Here is a 12,927-nt window from a genome sequence, read left to right as displayed (position 1 = left end):
TCTCTACCTGCTTCGGCTGTTCAATTGTGCTTTGAGCACTAGGGCAGTAGGCATTCAAGATGCATGACAATTAGGGATGGCAATGTGTTTGCGTGTCAGGTTCGTGTCGTGTCAATTCATGAGTATTCGACTATATAGGTTAACACTAAACCGACATGTTTATTAAACGGGTCAAGATTTCTCAACCCTAACACGACCCATTTATTAAACAGGTTAGTCGTATCGACCTATTTATTAGATTTATCAAAATAGAAAAAAAAAATTATGAAAAAACAAACAAATAAATATTTTTAATATAAAATTTAGAACTAATAAATAACTACATCACAAATAATCATTCAAAACTAAAGTATATCCCAATATCACAAATAACCAATCACAATATGTTAAAGAAAATAAACCACAACAATTAATAAGATTAATAAAAATATCATTTAATTAAACGGGTTAAACGAATTTTATGCGTTCAACACTAACTCAACCCGTTTATTAAACGGATCAGCCGTATCAACCCAAATATAACATAAACCTATTAAATCTCAACTCATAACTTACAAATTTTATATCGTTTCGTGTTGAGATCACGGCTCATATCCAGTTTTGCCGCCCCTAATGGCAATAGCATGGGATTAGACATAGCAGGATAGGAGACAGCAATAGTGAGATCCTAAAAAGATTTTCCAAACAATAAGTAATAATTAGAAGGACAAAATGAGAAATTAACCCCGCCAACTTTCCAACCCTTTTCCTATTGTATAAAAAATAAAAAAAAATAATCCAACCCTCTTTAAGAGCATTCCTACACGTTACACTCTTATTTAAAAGTCATTCATTCCTCCACTTTACTCATTCTTTAGCAACAACTCACTAATAAATTGTAATAAAACCTCTCCACCTCTCTATCTCTCAACAAGAGCCATAATAATACTTGTATTTCTCCTTCTTTCTTTTTTTAACGAAGGCATTTAAGATCAAATTTATCGTCTGCTCTCAAAATCAAATCAAATCTGCTTTCCAAACTGAGACATTCAAAATCAAATCTTCCGCCCACTTCCAACTATTATATATCGAATAATAATGAGCAAAAAAAAACAATCTCCCTCACTCTTGCTCTGTCTCTCTCTGCTCTGTCCGCCGGTGACTCGAAAGAAAGGCTTGATGTACGTGAGGTGAGAGGCCTTTAAACATTTGCGAAACCTTCTGTTCATAGAATAGAACTGAATAATATTCTGTACAAAATCCATATTTATTATCACGCATGCACAAATAGTGTTTGTTTTGTGCAAAAAGAGAGAGAGAGAGAGAGAACAAAAAAGACACGAATCCCACAGAATAGGAAATCACCGGCCAAACAAAGAAGATTCCCAATATTCCCACTCTATTCATTTCTTCGAGCATTCCGCTCCCCCCTATACATTTTTTATAAATTAAAACCCAAACACAAACACAAACACAAACACAAACACAAACACAACACATTTTCCACAAAAAGAAACAAACTAAGGGGAAGAGGGAAATCAAATTCCATTTCCTTTCAGCGGAATATTTAGGGATTCGGAAAACAATTTTCCCTTCCCTCTGCTTTATTAGGCATGAAAAAATTGAACGGCAAAATCGTCGACGAAGAGGAGAAGAAGGTAGTCGAGACGTATTCGAACGGCGTCGGCGTCAGCGTCGGATTTCCTCAATCTCATCAGAATCTCGTCGTCGGCTACGCCTTGACAGTGAAGAAGGAAACGAGTTTCTTGAAACCAAACTTTCGTGGACTCGCCAGGTAATTTCTTCATCATTTTGTTTTTTTTTTCGTTTTTTATATTCATATTCATATACAGCGAAAGATTTTCATTTTCATTTCCATTTTTAGTTTAAAGTTTGTTTCTGATAACTTTTTTTCTGGTTTGGTTCGAAAAGGCATTGGTGGGTTGTCTTTGTCGATAATGGCAGAGAGAAGATCACTTTCGCAAAGTGGTCTTTTAGAAAACTGTGTAGATTGACTTTTTTTTTTTTAATTCGCCTTCAATTCTGGGGAATCTGTGGGTTTTCTTTGTTTTTTCCTTCAAAGAAAATGAGGAATATTCTACCATATATGCCTTTCGGATTAGTCCACAAATGTCGAACCCCAAGTCAATTCTCCTTAGTAGACTATTTGATTTTATATATGTATTTTTTTTTATTTCTAAATTATTGGGTTTTACTGTACAATCTTTGCTCTTGTTTGTTAGCAATGGTTAACGACCCATGTCCATGTGACCCTAGATTTTCTGCAATTTATGTTTTTTTTTTTTTTTAAAGGTATGGTAACTGCTTTGACTAGCAGCTTCTGTATTATGGGAGAAAAAAAAAATTATATCTTTAAAATTGTTGAGTCAGTTTACCATAAGTAAATAAATACAAATTTAAACTGACTTAGCAATTTTAAAAAGTTCAAAGTTTTTTATTGAAACGGTGGACAAGTGACGTGATCCACCATGAAGACAGTATAATTTCTCGCCACTGGAACTTGGGTACATTTGCATGTGGACATTGTTAAATAGTTAAAATCAGATACTCAATCTTTGTATACTGTGTGCTCGACTTGTGTTTATGGTTGTTGGTTTTAAAAGTAAAGGCCCATTGACATGTGTTAGCACAGCAGCTTGGAGTTTAGCTGGCATTATTTTATTCTGGCTATTAATTTTTTAGTTAAGTGATGCTACAAATACTACAAATTTTGCTAAGTATGTTTTACAAACTAATTTGTCAATTTTAAACCCACGCCACAAAGTAATTATTTATTTATTGTTGTTGATGTGGCAAATGCCTTTTACTAAAGCAACAGGTTGCAGGTTGAGTTCAGGAATCAGCCTTTTCAAAAAAAAAAAAAAATTGAAGATAAGGCTGCCTACTAATCACCTCTCCCAGATCTCGAAAAAGTGGGAGTTTTGTGCATTGGGTATGACCTTTTATTGTTGTTGACGTGGCACCAATAACATTTATTGCCACGTTAGTCTATAAGTATTTTGTAAAAAAAATTGGTAAGAGCTTTAACATTTGCCTTTTTGATTTTGGTTCATGGTTAGTACATTATTATTGCATGGAAAATTGAAAAAATTAGCTTGGCCAAACGTTACTTACAAGCTGATTTTCATTTTCCTAATTTGTGTCCTCAAAATGTTTTAATAGCTAAGGTCTAGTTTGTTGCTTTTAACTTTGGCATTACAATTAGTGGAAACAGTTTGGTGGCTATTTGATTTGAAAGTCTTTGGTTGGGTTTGTTTAATTAATGTATATTCGATAGATAGAAACAAATTTTTTTTTTTTTTTTTTTTTTTTTTTTTTTTTTTTTTTTTTTGGTTGGGCTTTGGATGATAGAAGCTTTATCCTCTGATGTCTGAAGTTCCCACAATGTTGCCTGACCAATAACATGTTCTTATTTTTACTGCAGGACTAAGGGGATAAAATTTGTATGCATTGATGTAAACAGGCCTTTGTCAGATCAAGGTCCTTTCGATGTTGTTTTGCATAAGGTTAGTGATGATTTCTATTTTGAAACTCTGATTGTTCTACTTGTGAATGTATCTTTTTGTTGTAAAGCTTTTGTTTTGGTTTTATTAGTTGTCCATGGTGTTATGGTTTCAAATTGGTGATCAATTCATTGCTTTTTTTTTCCCCCCCTAAATCATCTGCACTGTATGTGGATGATGCATACTAGTTCTCAAGTAAATGTCTCACAAGCATTATGTTCCTTCCAGTTGTTGGCAAAGGAATGGTGCGAGATTATTGAGGTTTGTCCATCTAAACCCATCGGTACCGATATTTATACTTTGCAATATTGTATTAGGAATTGAACCTGCGATACTGCAGTTTGATTTGTGATATGATATACACAGATGCGAACTAGATTATTTATGAACTAAACAATGATTGGTTGAACAATATCCTGACTATTAAAACACTTCTGTTGTTGTCTAACCATAACTTACAAAATTCTTGCCCATGCTTCTCTTCGTGATTTATGATCAGTGCCCCAAAGATCCAAGAAAGTGAGGATTTTATTTTTTTTTACAGAATCTAGATAATTTAATTAGGTGATGGTGATCTTGGTTGGAATTTTCTTGCACTTTTATCAGGTTATTCTTCACTTAGTTGGACTTGGATGTTTGTAAGCATATATTTTTCTTTGATTGTAGTTTCTTTTTGTCTTTTTTTTTTTTTTTTTTTTTGGGGGGGGGGGGGGGGGGGGGGGTGTACAAACTTTTGTAGCCTTCAATCTTGCAGCAGTCACCCTGTAGCATTGTTAATAGAACTACGTGTTTTATATATATAGCTCTGTGTTCTTGTGTCTTTGATGATATTTGTGTCAATTGGCTTGCCAAGTTATTGTAGAAGACATTTTAGGCAGCAACTGAGCCATGTTTTCTCATTTTTCTACTTATCAAAAAAAAATTCTCATTTTTTCTGCTTTTGTGAAATTTTAACAGTACATTTCTAAAAACTTAAAAGGTCTTGAATTTTTATTTTTCTTGCTGGGCCAGAATACTCAAATTGCACATTTACATTGATTGGCAAACTGGATTTCTGCGCCACTTTTTGCTGTTAGTTGTCAACTGAACATGTACAATAAAGGTTATTTTGTCTGTCTTTCTGATACCTTCCTTACCCTCAAATGAGTCTAACAGAATAGTGGCCATTTTACTTGCATAACATGTCCCTGTCTTGGCTCCAGTATTACATTGAATAATCTTAGGGCTTTCATGCTTGCCTTAACTCAAGCAATGCATTTCATTACTCAATCAGGTTCCCCACCCCCCCCCCCCCACCCAAAGAGTAAAAAGTAAATAATTCATTAATAGGTAAATCTGAAGACAAGTAATTTGAAATCCAGTCATTAGTGTAATTATCTCACTTATAATAAAGTATCCCATATGCCTGTCTCTCCTTTTTGATAAGACCCTGGCATGTTATTTAGAGGGCCTTTAGGGTTTATGATCGTAGAGGATTGTGCAACATATAACCTTCTGCAACTTCTTAATGTACGGTTATTTATTTATTTATAATTCTTCTCATAATATATAATTTTTTTTAAATAATGATAATATCCCTAAATCTCTTGGCTCCAGTGTGTGTGTGTGTATATCTTTTTTCAAATAAAAGTATTATTACCTATTAAAAAAAAAGAATCTTGTATGAATTAGTACTATCTTGACTCTTGCCCTACATACAATGTCTAGATCTGAATTTAGTTGAATATGTAAAAAGTGTAGAGTCAGACGATTCTCTACCAAACTCTTGGAATGTCTAATTCCACATTATCATTATTCTTTCTTTTTTGGGTGGTCTTGACTAAATTACATGTTACAGGTAATTTATGGTCCATTACTTATGTTACAGGCACCATGCAGTATTTATTGACCATATTAAAAGATATCTTAAGTAGAGTAGGCAAGGTACTCCCATTGCTTATCTAACCAATATGAATAGAGAGCTTTTAGGAATGGAATGAGCAAATCATAAAGGAATGGAAATGGATGGAATGCATTTAAGTAATGGAAATGAATGGAATAGAATTAAGTAATTTTATTTGGATGTTTTAAAATAAAATAATGAAAATGGATGGAAGGTAAGTAATCTTGTATGGGAGTTCCATAGAGGGAAATGAATAAAAGCATTTTATGACAATATTACTATTAGACCCTTATTTTAAAATAAAGAACTGAATGTTTAGGGGTGTTTTTGAAGATTTAGTGAGAATTTCATTAAACCTAATTTCATTCCTTCCGATTCCTCCCAATTTTTGAGGGATTGAAAATTTAAGATTTTGAAGGAATAGAGAGGCATGAGTGCTCTCCTACCCATTTCATTCCCTTTCACTTAAACTTCCAAACAAGGGAAATGGGTTTTTCCAATCCCTCTATTAAAACTCCCAAACAACGTAATGTAAGGAATTTTCCAAAATGATTTCTTTAACTCTTCCCAAACTGAGTGTTAGTAAACTTCTGTAGATGCCTAGCCAGCTAAATAACTGATATAATAGCATTTTTATATCTACAATATGGCTGGAATTTGATTGATCCTTGCAATTAATAATTAAATTGTAGTAATTATATCTATTGATAGTTGCTGAAGATGTACTCTGCCTATATACTGGGGCTTATTTTGCACTTATCTTTCCCCCTCTTCCCCCTTTTGAAGGATTATAGGCACAAACATCCTGAAGTAACAGTCCTTGATCCTCCTGATGCGATACAACATCTACGCAATCGAAAGTCCATGCTTCAGGACGTGGTAGATCTAAACTTGTCTGATTGCCATGGTAATCTCTTACTACTGTTTTATTAAAATGAAAGAAGTATATTTTGTCATTTCCTCTTCCCTTGCTAAGACTTTTGATTAGATTTTTTTCTTGAAACTATTGATCACATTTGGGAATAGCTTTTCTGTGATTCTGACCAAATTTCACACATATCTGTTAACTGCATTTTAGGCAAGGTTGGTGTTCCAAGGCAAATAGTTGTTACAAAAGATCCATCTTCTATTCCTTCCGAAGTTACTAAAGCTGGACTAAAGTTGCCGCTGGGTATGTTTTTTTTTTTTTTTTTTTTTAGGGGGGTGGGGGCTGGAACTGATTTTGGAACTAGTGTTTAGATGAGGACCAGTTGGTTACAATGGTCAGATCCTCCAAAGCTCAATTTCTTTATGTCTTGGTAGTTGGTGGACCTGTATTGATCGCCCATAAGCCTCAAAAAATATATATGAACCAGTTGGACAGGGATTTTTTGGGACTTTTTCTGAAGGTCATTCCTGATTAGATTATTTACTTGTTCTGCAATCATTGTGGCATTTCCTAATTTCCTTTTTTCTATAATTAATTTTTTTGTCTGTTTGATTATATTTCAGTTGCAAAGCCTTTATTAGTGGATGGAACTGCCAAGTCACATAAACTATTTGTTGCTTATGATCAATTATCCCTTGCCAAACTTGAACCTCCCTTGGTTCTGCAGGAGTTTGTTAATCATGGTATGTGTTGCAATTGATGCATGAACATCTTCATCCCCATTCTAGCCACTATCATGATTTTATTTGAAATTCTTTTTCTACTTTCCTTTTTGTTAGGTGGAATTGTCTTTAAAGTTTATATTGTAGGGGAATCTATAACTGTTGTAAGGCGTTTCTCTCTACCAAATCACGGTAAACGCGATCTATCAAAAGTTGCTGGTATGTACCCTGTCCCAAGGGTTTCATCCTATTTATCTTCTGCCGATGATGCAGATCTGGACCCTAGCATTGCTGGTGAGATTGTTGTACTTTCTTTCCTTTTTCCCAAAGAAATATTTTGACATAAGCAATTCATTTAAAAGCCCGACTACCTATGTTATTTTGGTGTTAAATTTATTTTATTTTATTTAGTTAATTTTGAATTAATGTTGAATGTGATGGTTCAAACTTACTAGATATGTTTTAGTATGCTATCAAGTGAACTGAATGGCGTGGAGTTGATCCCCAAATCCACTCTGTTTTAGTTCAAATGTAAAGCAGTTTTATCCAACTGATAGTCTTGGTTCAGTTGAGTTACTATAAGTGGCTGAGGCATGCAAAGAGCTGCCTCAGAAGTCAGATGTTGGCGTGAACCTTGGACTCTCATCACTTAAATGTAATATTATTAATGCAGAACATCCTCCAAGACCTCTGCTGGTGAAGTTTGCAAGGGAGCTCCGTTGTCTGACTACCTAAGTTATTTTGTTGTTAAATTTATTGTGTTATTTATTTAATTTTGAATTAATGTTGAATGAGGTGGTTCCAACCACCTTACTAGATTTGTTTTGGTATGCTGTCGAGTAAACTGAATGGCGTGGAGTTGATTCCCAAACCCACTCTTTATTAGTTCAAATGTAGAGCAGTTGCATCCAACTGATAGTCTTGTTCAGTTGAGTGATTTTAAGTGGCTGAGGCATGTAAAGAGCTGCCTCAGAGGTCAGATGTTGGTGTGGTCCTTGGACTTTCATCACTTAAATGAAATATTATTAATGCAGAACATCCTCCAAGACCTCTGCTGGAGAAGCTTGCAACAGAGCTCCGTCGCCGATTGGTAAGTAATATTGGTTCAACGTATTGTTATTTGTGGCAGCATTCACATTGATAGGTCATGTTATATGTTCTCTTAACCATATTATGCCATATTTTCTAGGGTCTCCGGCTCTTCAACATAGATATGATCCGAGAGCATGGCACCAGAGATGTCTTTTATGTCATTGATATAAACTACTTTCCTGGCAAGTATATCTGTTTTCACTGAGGTCAAATTACTCTATTCCAATTCATTTTAGGTTAATTACATATTTGAAATCTGGATTCTTTAGTCACAAGTGCTAACTTCATTTTTGTTGTGGGAAATCTCAGTCTCTGATTTTGACATCCGGACCCCCCCCCCCCCTTTTTTTTTTTTTTTTCTTTTTTTGGTTGTAAAATGGGAATTGACTAGAATGGGATGAGGATATTTGAAAAATAACTTGCTTGAAAATTATGGGAAAAATTACACATAATGACTACAGACTGGCTGGGTCATTGGTTTTATTCTCATATATTTGAAAAGCGTCCCCCTATATTCCCACTTTCTCAAATATGTTTGGATAGGGCTCAAGATTCCTTTTTTGTTGACATCCTTTTGAGCTTTTGTGGGCAGTAAAATACTTGAAAGCAAATTGTTATAGTATCTTTAGGAAGTATAAGGAGGATAATTTTGATTTTTCTCAATTTTAAAGTTCTGCTGTTAGTGATGTAAAGGCATGATTCATCTTTTGGTGGAAAGATGGAGCTTTGGATGATTTAATAATTGTTATGCCAATCATTTCTTTTTAATCAAATATAATAGTATGCAACTATCTGCATGTCCTTATTATCTAAATCTTTTGTTAGGCCCATGGAATTTATGGGTTTTTCTAAATCTTTTGTTTTGGACATGGAAGCACAGTTTATTTTTACATGTTCTTTTTCCTCATTATGGCAAAACTTAGATACAGTATATAATTGGGAAAACTTATATACTGGACCTATAGAATTGTACATAAGTTTTGCCCTTTTCTTTAATGTATGTTGCAATCTGATGTAGAGTGTAACCATGAGCATCATGACCAATATGCATTATTTTCACCTTTTGGATTATGTGTTAAATATGTAGCCTATAAATACTTAACCCCCTGGAGATTTGAAGCAAATGGGAATCTCTTTCTCGCATGGTCTCTTTAGTCTGTATATGATGTTTTCATATTCATTCTTCTGCCATGTCTGACCTAGGGATTTAAAATTTAGCTACGCCTTATGGTTTACTTTCCATCGATATGATTGCATACAGTCCGATCGTTGAACAAGCTTTTTGAAACCACTGCAGGGTATGGGAAAATGCCAGATTACGAGCGTGTTTTTACAGAGTTCCTTCTGAGTCTAGTGCAGAGCAAGTTTAAGAAGAGAATTGCTACGTAACTATTTGAAGTAAAAATTTCCACTGTATATGATGTTTCTTGCGAGTATAGGCTTCCTTGGACATTGAGAAACGCACAGATATAGTTTTTACTTCTGTAGTTACTAATTGGTATGAAAGGTTTGCTATGTCCACGTAAACTCCCATTTGAGACAAATCATATCTGGTTCCCTGGTTCCTTCTCTGATGGAATTTTTGATCTAGAAAATTGAATAATTGGAAGAACAAGTGAAGCTATACTTTGCAACTAACTTTCATCTATCTTTAATTTTATAGGAAATTTCTGTAATTCTTTTTGTCTTAGTTTTTTTCCCCCCTTCAAAAACTAGAAGTTTTTGGTTTCCCGTTGAATTGGAATATTGCTATCTTGGTTATTGGATTTGATTCTTGATGATTCAGATTTAAAATGTGGGTGCCTTAAATTCATATGGAATTTATTAGGATTTTTATCTTGTTCTAGACGGTTTATTGGGAGAGATTTGACTTTGAAAAATGGAGCCAGCAATCATGCAATGAAGAAGTTTGCACCAGAACTTTGAATTCCATTGAAATATATTCTCCTTGAGCCTTTGAGAAATTATTCATGATAGTTTTCAATATTCTGTAATTCCCCACCCCTTATATTATAATGAGGGGAGTGATTTGTGGTAGGCTTTCACTGCCACAGATCTGAGTAGCTCCTCCTATCCTATGTTTCCCCGAAGGCTCTGTCCTATAATCTTCCTGCCATATGCTGTCAATTCTCCTTTTCACTTGAGATCCTATCTTATTACTGGTCTCAAACTCTAAGCTTCTAACTCTTTCTTACCTATAACCGGTTTAACTCTCAATTTCAAGCCCTTCTACCACGTATACGTTTTAGATTGGTCTCTAACCTTAGAATATTCCTTCAGCTAATGTCATTGCCAATGGACAAAGCAAAGGACGCCTAACAGCTAACTGACAAAAAGAGAGGTATAAAGTGTGAGGAACATTGCGGTTAGACATCAAACCAGCCTGCGAGGTTCCAAGCTTCTTTTGCAGCGGAAAACATCAGCAGAAACATTGTCAAAGAAAGAGTGAGCAAAGCTTGGATTGCTAGGTTTTGAGTTGAGGTAAACAATGTACATACAAATACTTTTTCCTTCAAGTTCAAAAATGTAGTTAATTGTCGTAATGCGTTCGATAAAAGGTCTTGTTTGATCAATTCTTCACACACATGTACTAAAGGGGATGAAATCCAAATAGAGATAGAACAGGATTTCATCCAAGGGGAAGCCAAAGCATGAAGAAAATTACCATATAAGAATTAGAATTATACATAGATTAAAGACTAAATTAGTGCATGGAAAATAAACTATCATCCATTCATTGTACACAAAATAAAAAGAAAAGAAAAGATACAATAATTTTTATTAATGCAGTTCAACTTAATCATATATGTAGATGTAACTTGGAATTTTTTTTAAAAAAATCTTGAAAATCATTTATGATTAATTTATACTAAATTTTTAGAAATTTCCCTCAAATTTTAAGAAAAATGATACTCTAAATTTTCTTATGTAAGCCAAATTATGTTGTCATATCCTATCTATCACCTAATTCCAAACACTGAAAAAAATATATATATATATATAATTATATTACCCAATTATATATAAAACTTTTGGAACAAAAAAGAATTGATGTATTAATGACTACAATGATGATAGAAAAATATAGATTTGAAAAAAATGCACCAAACAATTTGACACAAAAACGACATTTTTAATTTAACTCTATCAAAATTACTCAGCATTATGCTTTACTCACCATAAATTCAAACATATTATTAGCCTCCACTTTCTTTATGTTTTTAGTTTCATAATTGAAATTAGTAAATTAAATTTTTTTTAAAGGAAAAGAAAGTATATATTTTCCAATCGTAAAGTATAAGCATTTTCTAGTCAAGAAAATAGCATAATTGATAATACTGATACAAAATTTTTCTTTGTTTTTCAAAATTAATTCCTTAGAGAGAATGGAGGAATGGGAGCAAGAGCCCTCCGATCGATATTACAGGTAGTATTGAGGACCTTAAGATAATGGTGGCGTGTGGATAAGCTAACATCACTTCCTAAGATTGATGCCTTCAATATGATGGCACCACTTGAGTTTAGGTATTTATTAGCTAAAATGAATTTTCTTTTCGTGTTATAGTGGGGAGGCCGTCGGTGTGGGGTAATTGATTTTTTTTTCTTGGGATCTATTTAGACCAACTTAATTCTTTAAAGGAAGCTAAATGTGACATTTATAAATTTAAACTTTAAATCAATACTATATATGCTGCTTATTTTCGCAATTCACTGGTCTTGCTGATACATCGATTACCATTGATCAATTACTCTACAATTTTGAACTTGTTTCATTTCTCTTAATCAGACTCGGATCAGATTATGAGTCTTTTGTCACTTTCATTGCCACCAGAGTTGGTCATCTTTCACTTGAGGATCTGTATGGCCATCTTTAGCTCATAAATTTCACCTTGAATGGAAGCAAAGCTCCAACTGATCTCTCTCTTGCAGGTGCTAACATTGCCACCAAAGGATTCTCTTTTCTTCTCCTCCCAAAGTGGTTCTCTTCCTATTTGTCGAAGTGTTCAATAAAGTTGGGTATGTTGCACTAAACTGCTACCATATTCATGCTTTTCTCATCAATGACCAATCCCTAGGCTTCATCGGATCTTAATTGGTATCCAACTCAAGAGGCACCTACCACCTTACATAAGATCTTGCCAATTTAAATGTTCATTTCGAGGAGTACATGGGCTTTAGATCGAATTTAAGTTGGTAATTGTATGAGTTTACTTGTCAAGCACATTGGGACTACAAAAATCTATACTCCTACTTCATCCTTTCTTTTAAATAATGTCTTACATGTTCCTCGCATATCAAAAAACAATAATGTACACAAATTTACTAAAGGCACTAATACCTTCCTTAAATTTCATCCCTTGTGAAAGATCGGGCCCTACAGGAAAATTCACTCCATGGACTGAGTAATCATGGTCTTTATTCACTCCTGCTTGCTCAAAAATAGACTTCTTCTGCTGCCTTTGTTTGTTAACGCACACGGCACACCATTAAATCCCAATGGTATTTGTGTCTCAAGTTATCTCCGAGTTTGATATTTGCTAATTAATAAGGAACATATTTTCTTGTTAGACATGAAAAAAAACAAGGCTCACAGTCGATTTTTTTTTTTTTTTGGAGTAAAAAGGGGTTGACTTGTGACTCAATCTGTTTTTTACAAGTTAATCCAACTTGACCCATGATTTAATCCCCTTTTTTAAAATTTTAAAAAAATAATAATAAATAGCAAAATTAAGACCTTATTGGTTTATTTGGTTTGGGCTTCAAACTCAATTGACAATTATGATGTCAGTGCCACTCCATTATGTTTTATATATATATATATATATATATATATATAGATATATATATATATTTATTGGG

The 12,927-nt window shown here is 33.8% G+C and overlaps 1 protein-coding gene across 4 annotated transcripts; it reads left to right on the top strand.

Annotated features, from left to right (window-relative positions):
* The first annotated feature begins 846 nt into the window (after nt 1-846).
* LOC142644753 (inositol-tetrakisphosphate 1-kinase 4) lies at nt 847-9,852 on the top strand. 4 transcript variants are annotated; one of them, XM_075819328.1, is made up of 10 exons: nt 847-1,774; nt 3,425-3,506; nt 3,732-3,764; nt 6,172-6,292; nt 6,464-6,556; nt 6,877-6,996; nt 7,093-7,269; nt 8,010-8,065; nt 8,165-8,273; nt 9,365-9,852. In XM_075819328.1, the coding sequence occupies exons 1-9, from the start codon at nt 1,593-1,595 to the stop codon at nt 8,270-8,272; spliced, it is 972 nt and encodes a 323-aa protein (XP_075675443.1). In that variant the 5' UTR covers nt 847-1,592; the 3' UTR covers nt 8,273; nt 9,365-9,852. The 4 variants fall into 4 exon arrangements, 3 of the variants coding, with proteins under 3 accessions (XP_075675443.1, XP_075675441.1, XP_075675442.1); XM_075819326.1 differs by having other exon boundaries at nt 848-1,774; nt 8,165-8,249; XR_012845986.1 differs by lacking the exon at nt 9,365-9,852 and having other exon boundaries at nt 7,649-8,065; nt 8,165-8,254.
* The last annotated feature ends 3,075 nt before the right edge of the window (nt 9,853-12,927 follow it).

Source organism: Castanea sativa, chromosome 7, assembly GCF_040712315.1.
Source record: "Castanea sativa cultivar Marrone di Chiusa Pesio chromosome 7, ASM4071231v1".
Classification (NCBI taxonomy): Eukaryota; Viridiplantae; Streptophyta; class Magnoliopsida; order Fagales; family Fagaceae; genus Castanea; species Castanea sativa.
This window is presented reverse-complemented; position numbering and strand designations above follow the sequence as displayed.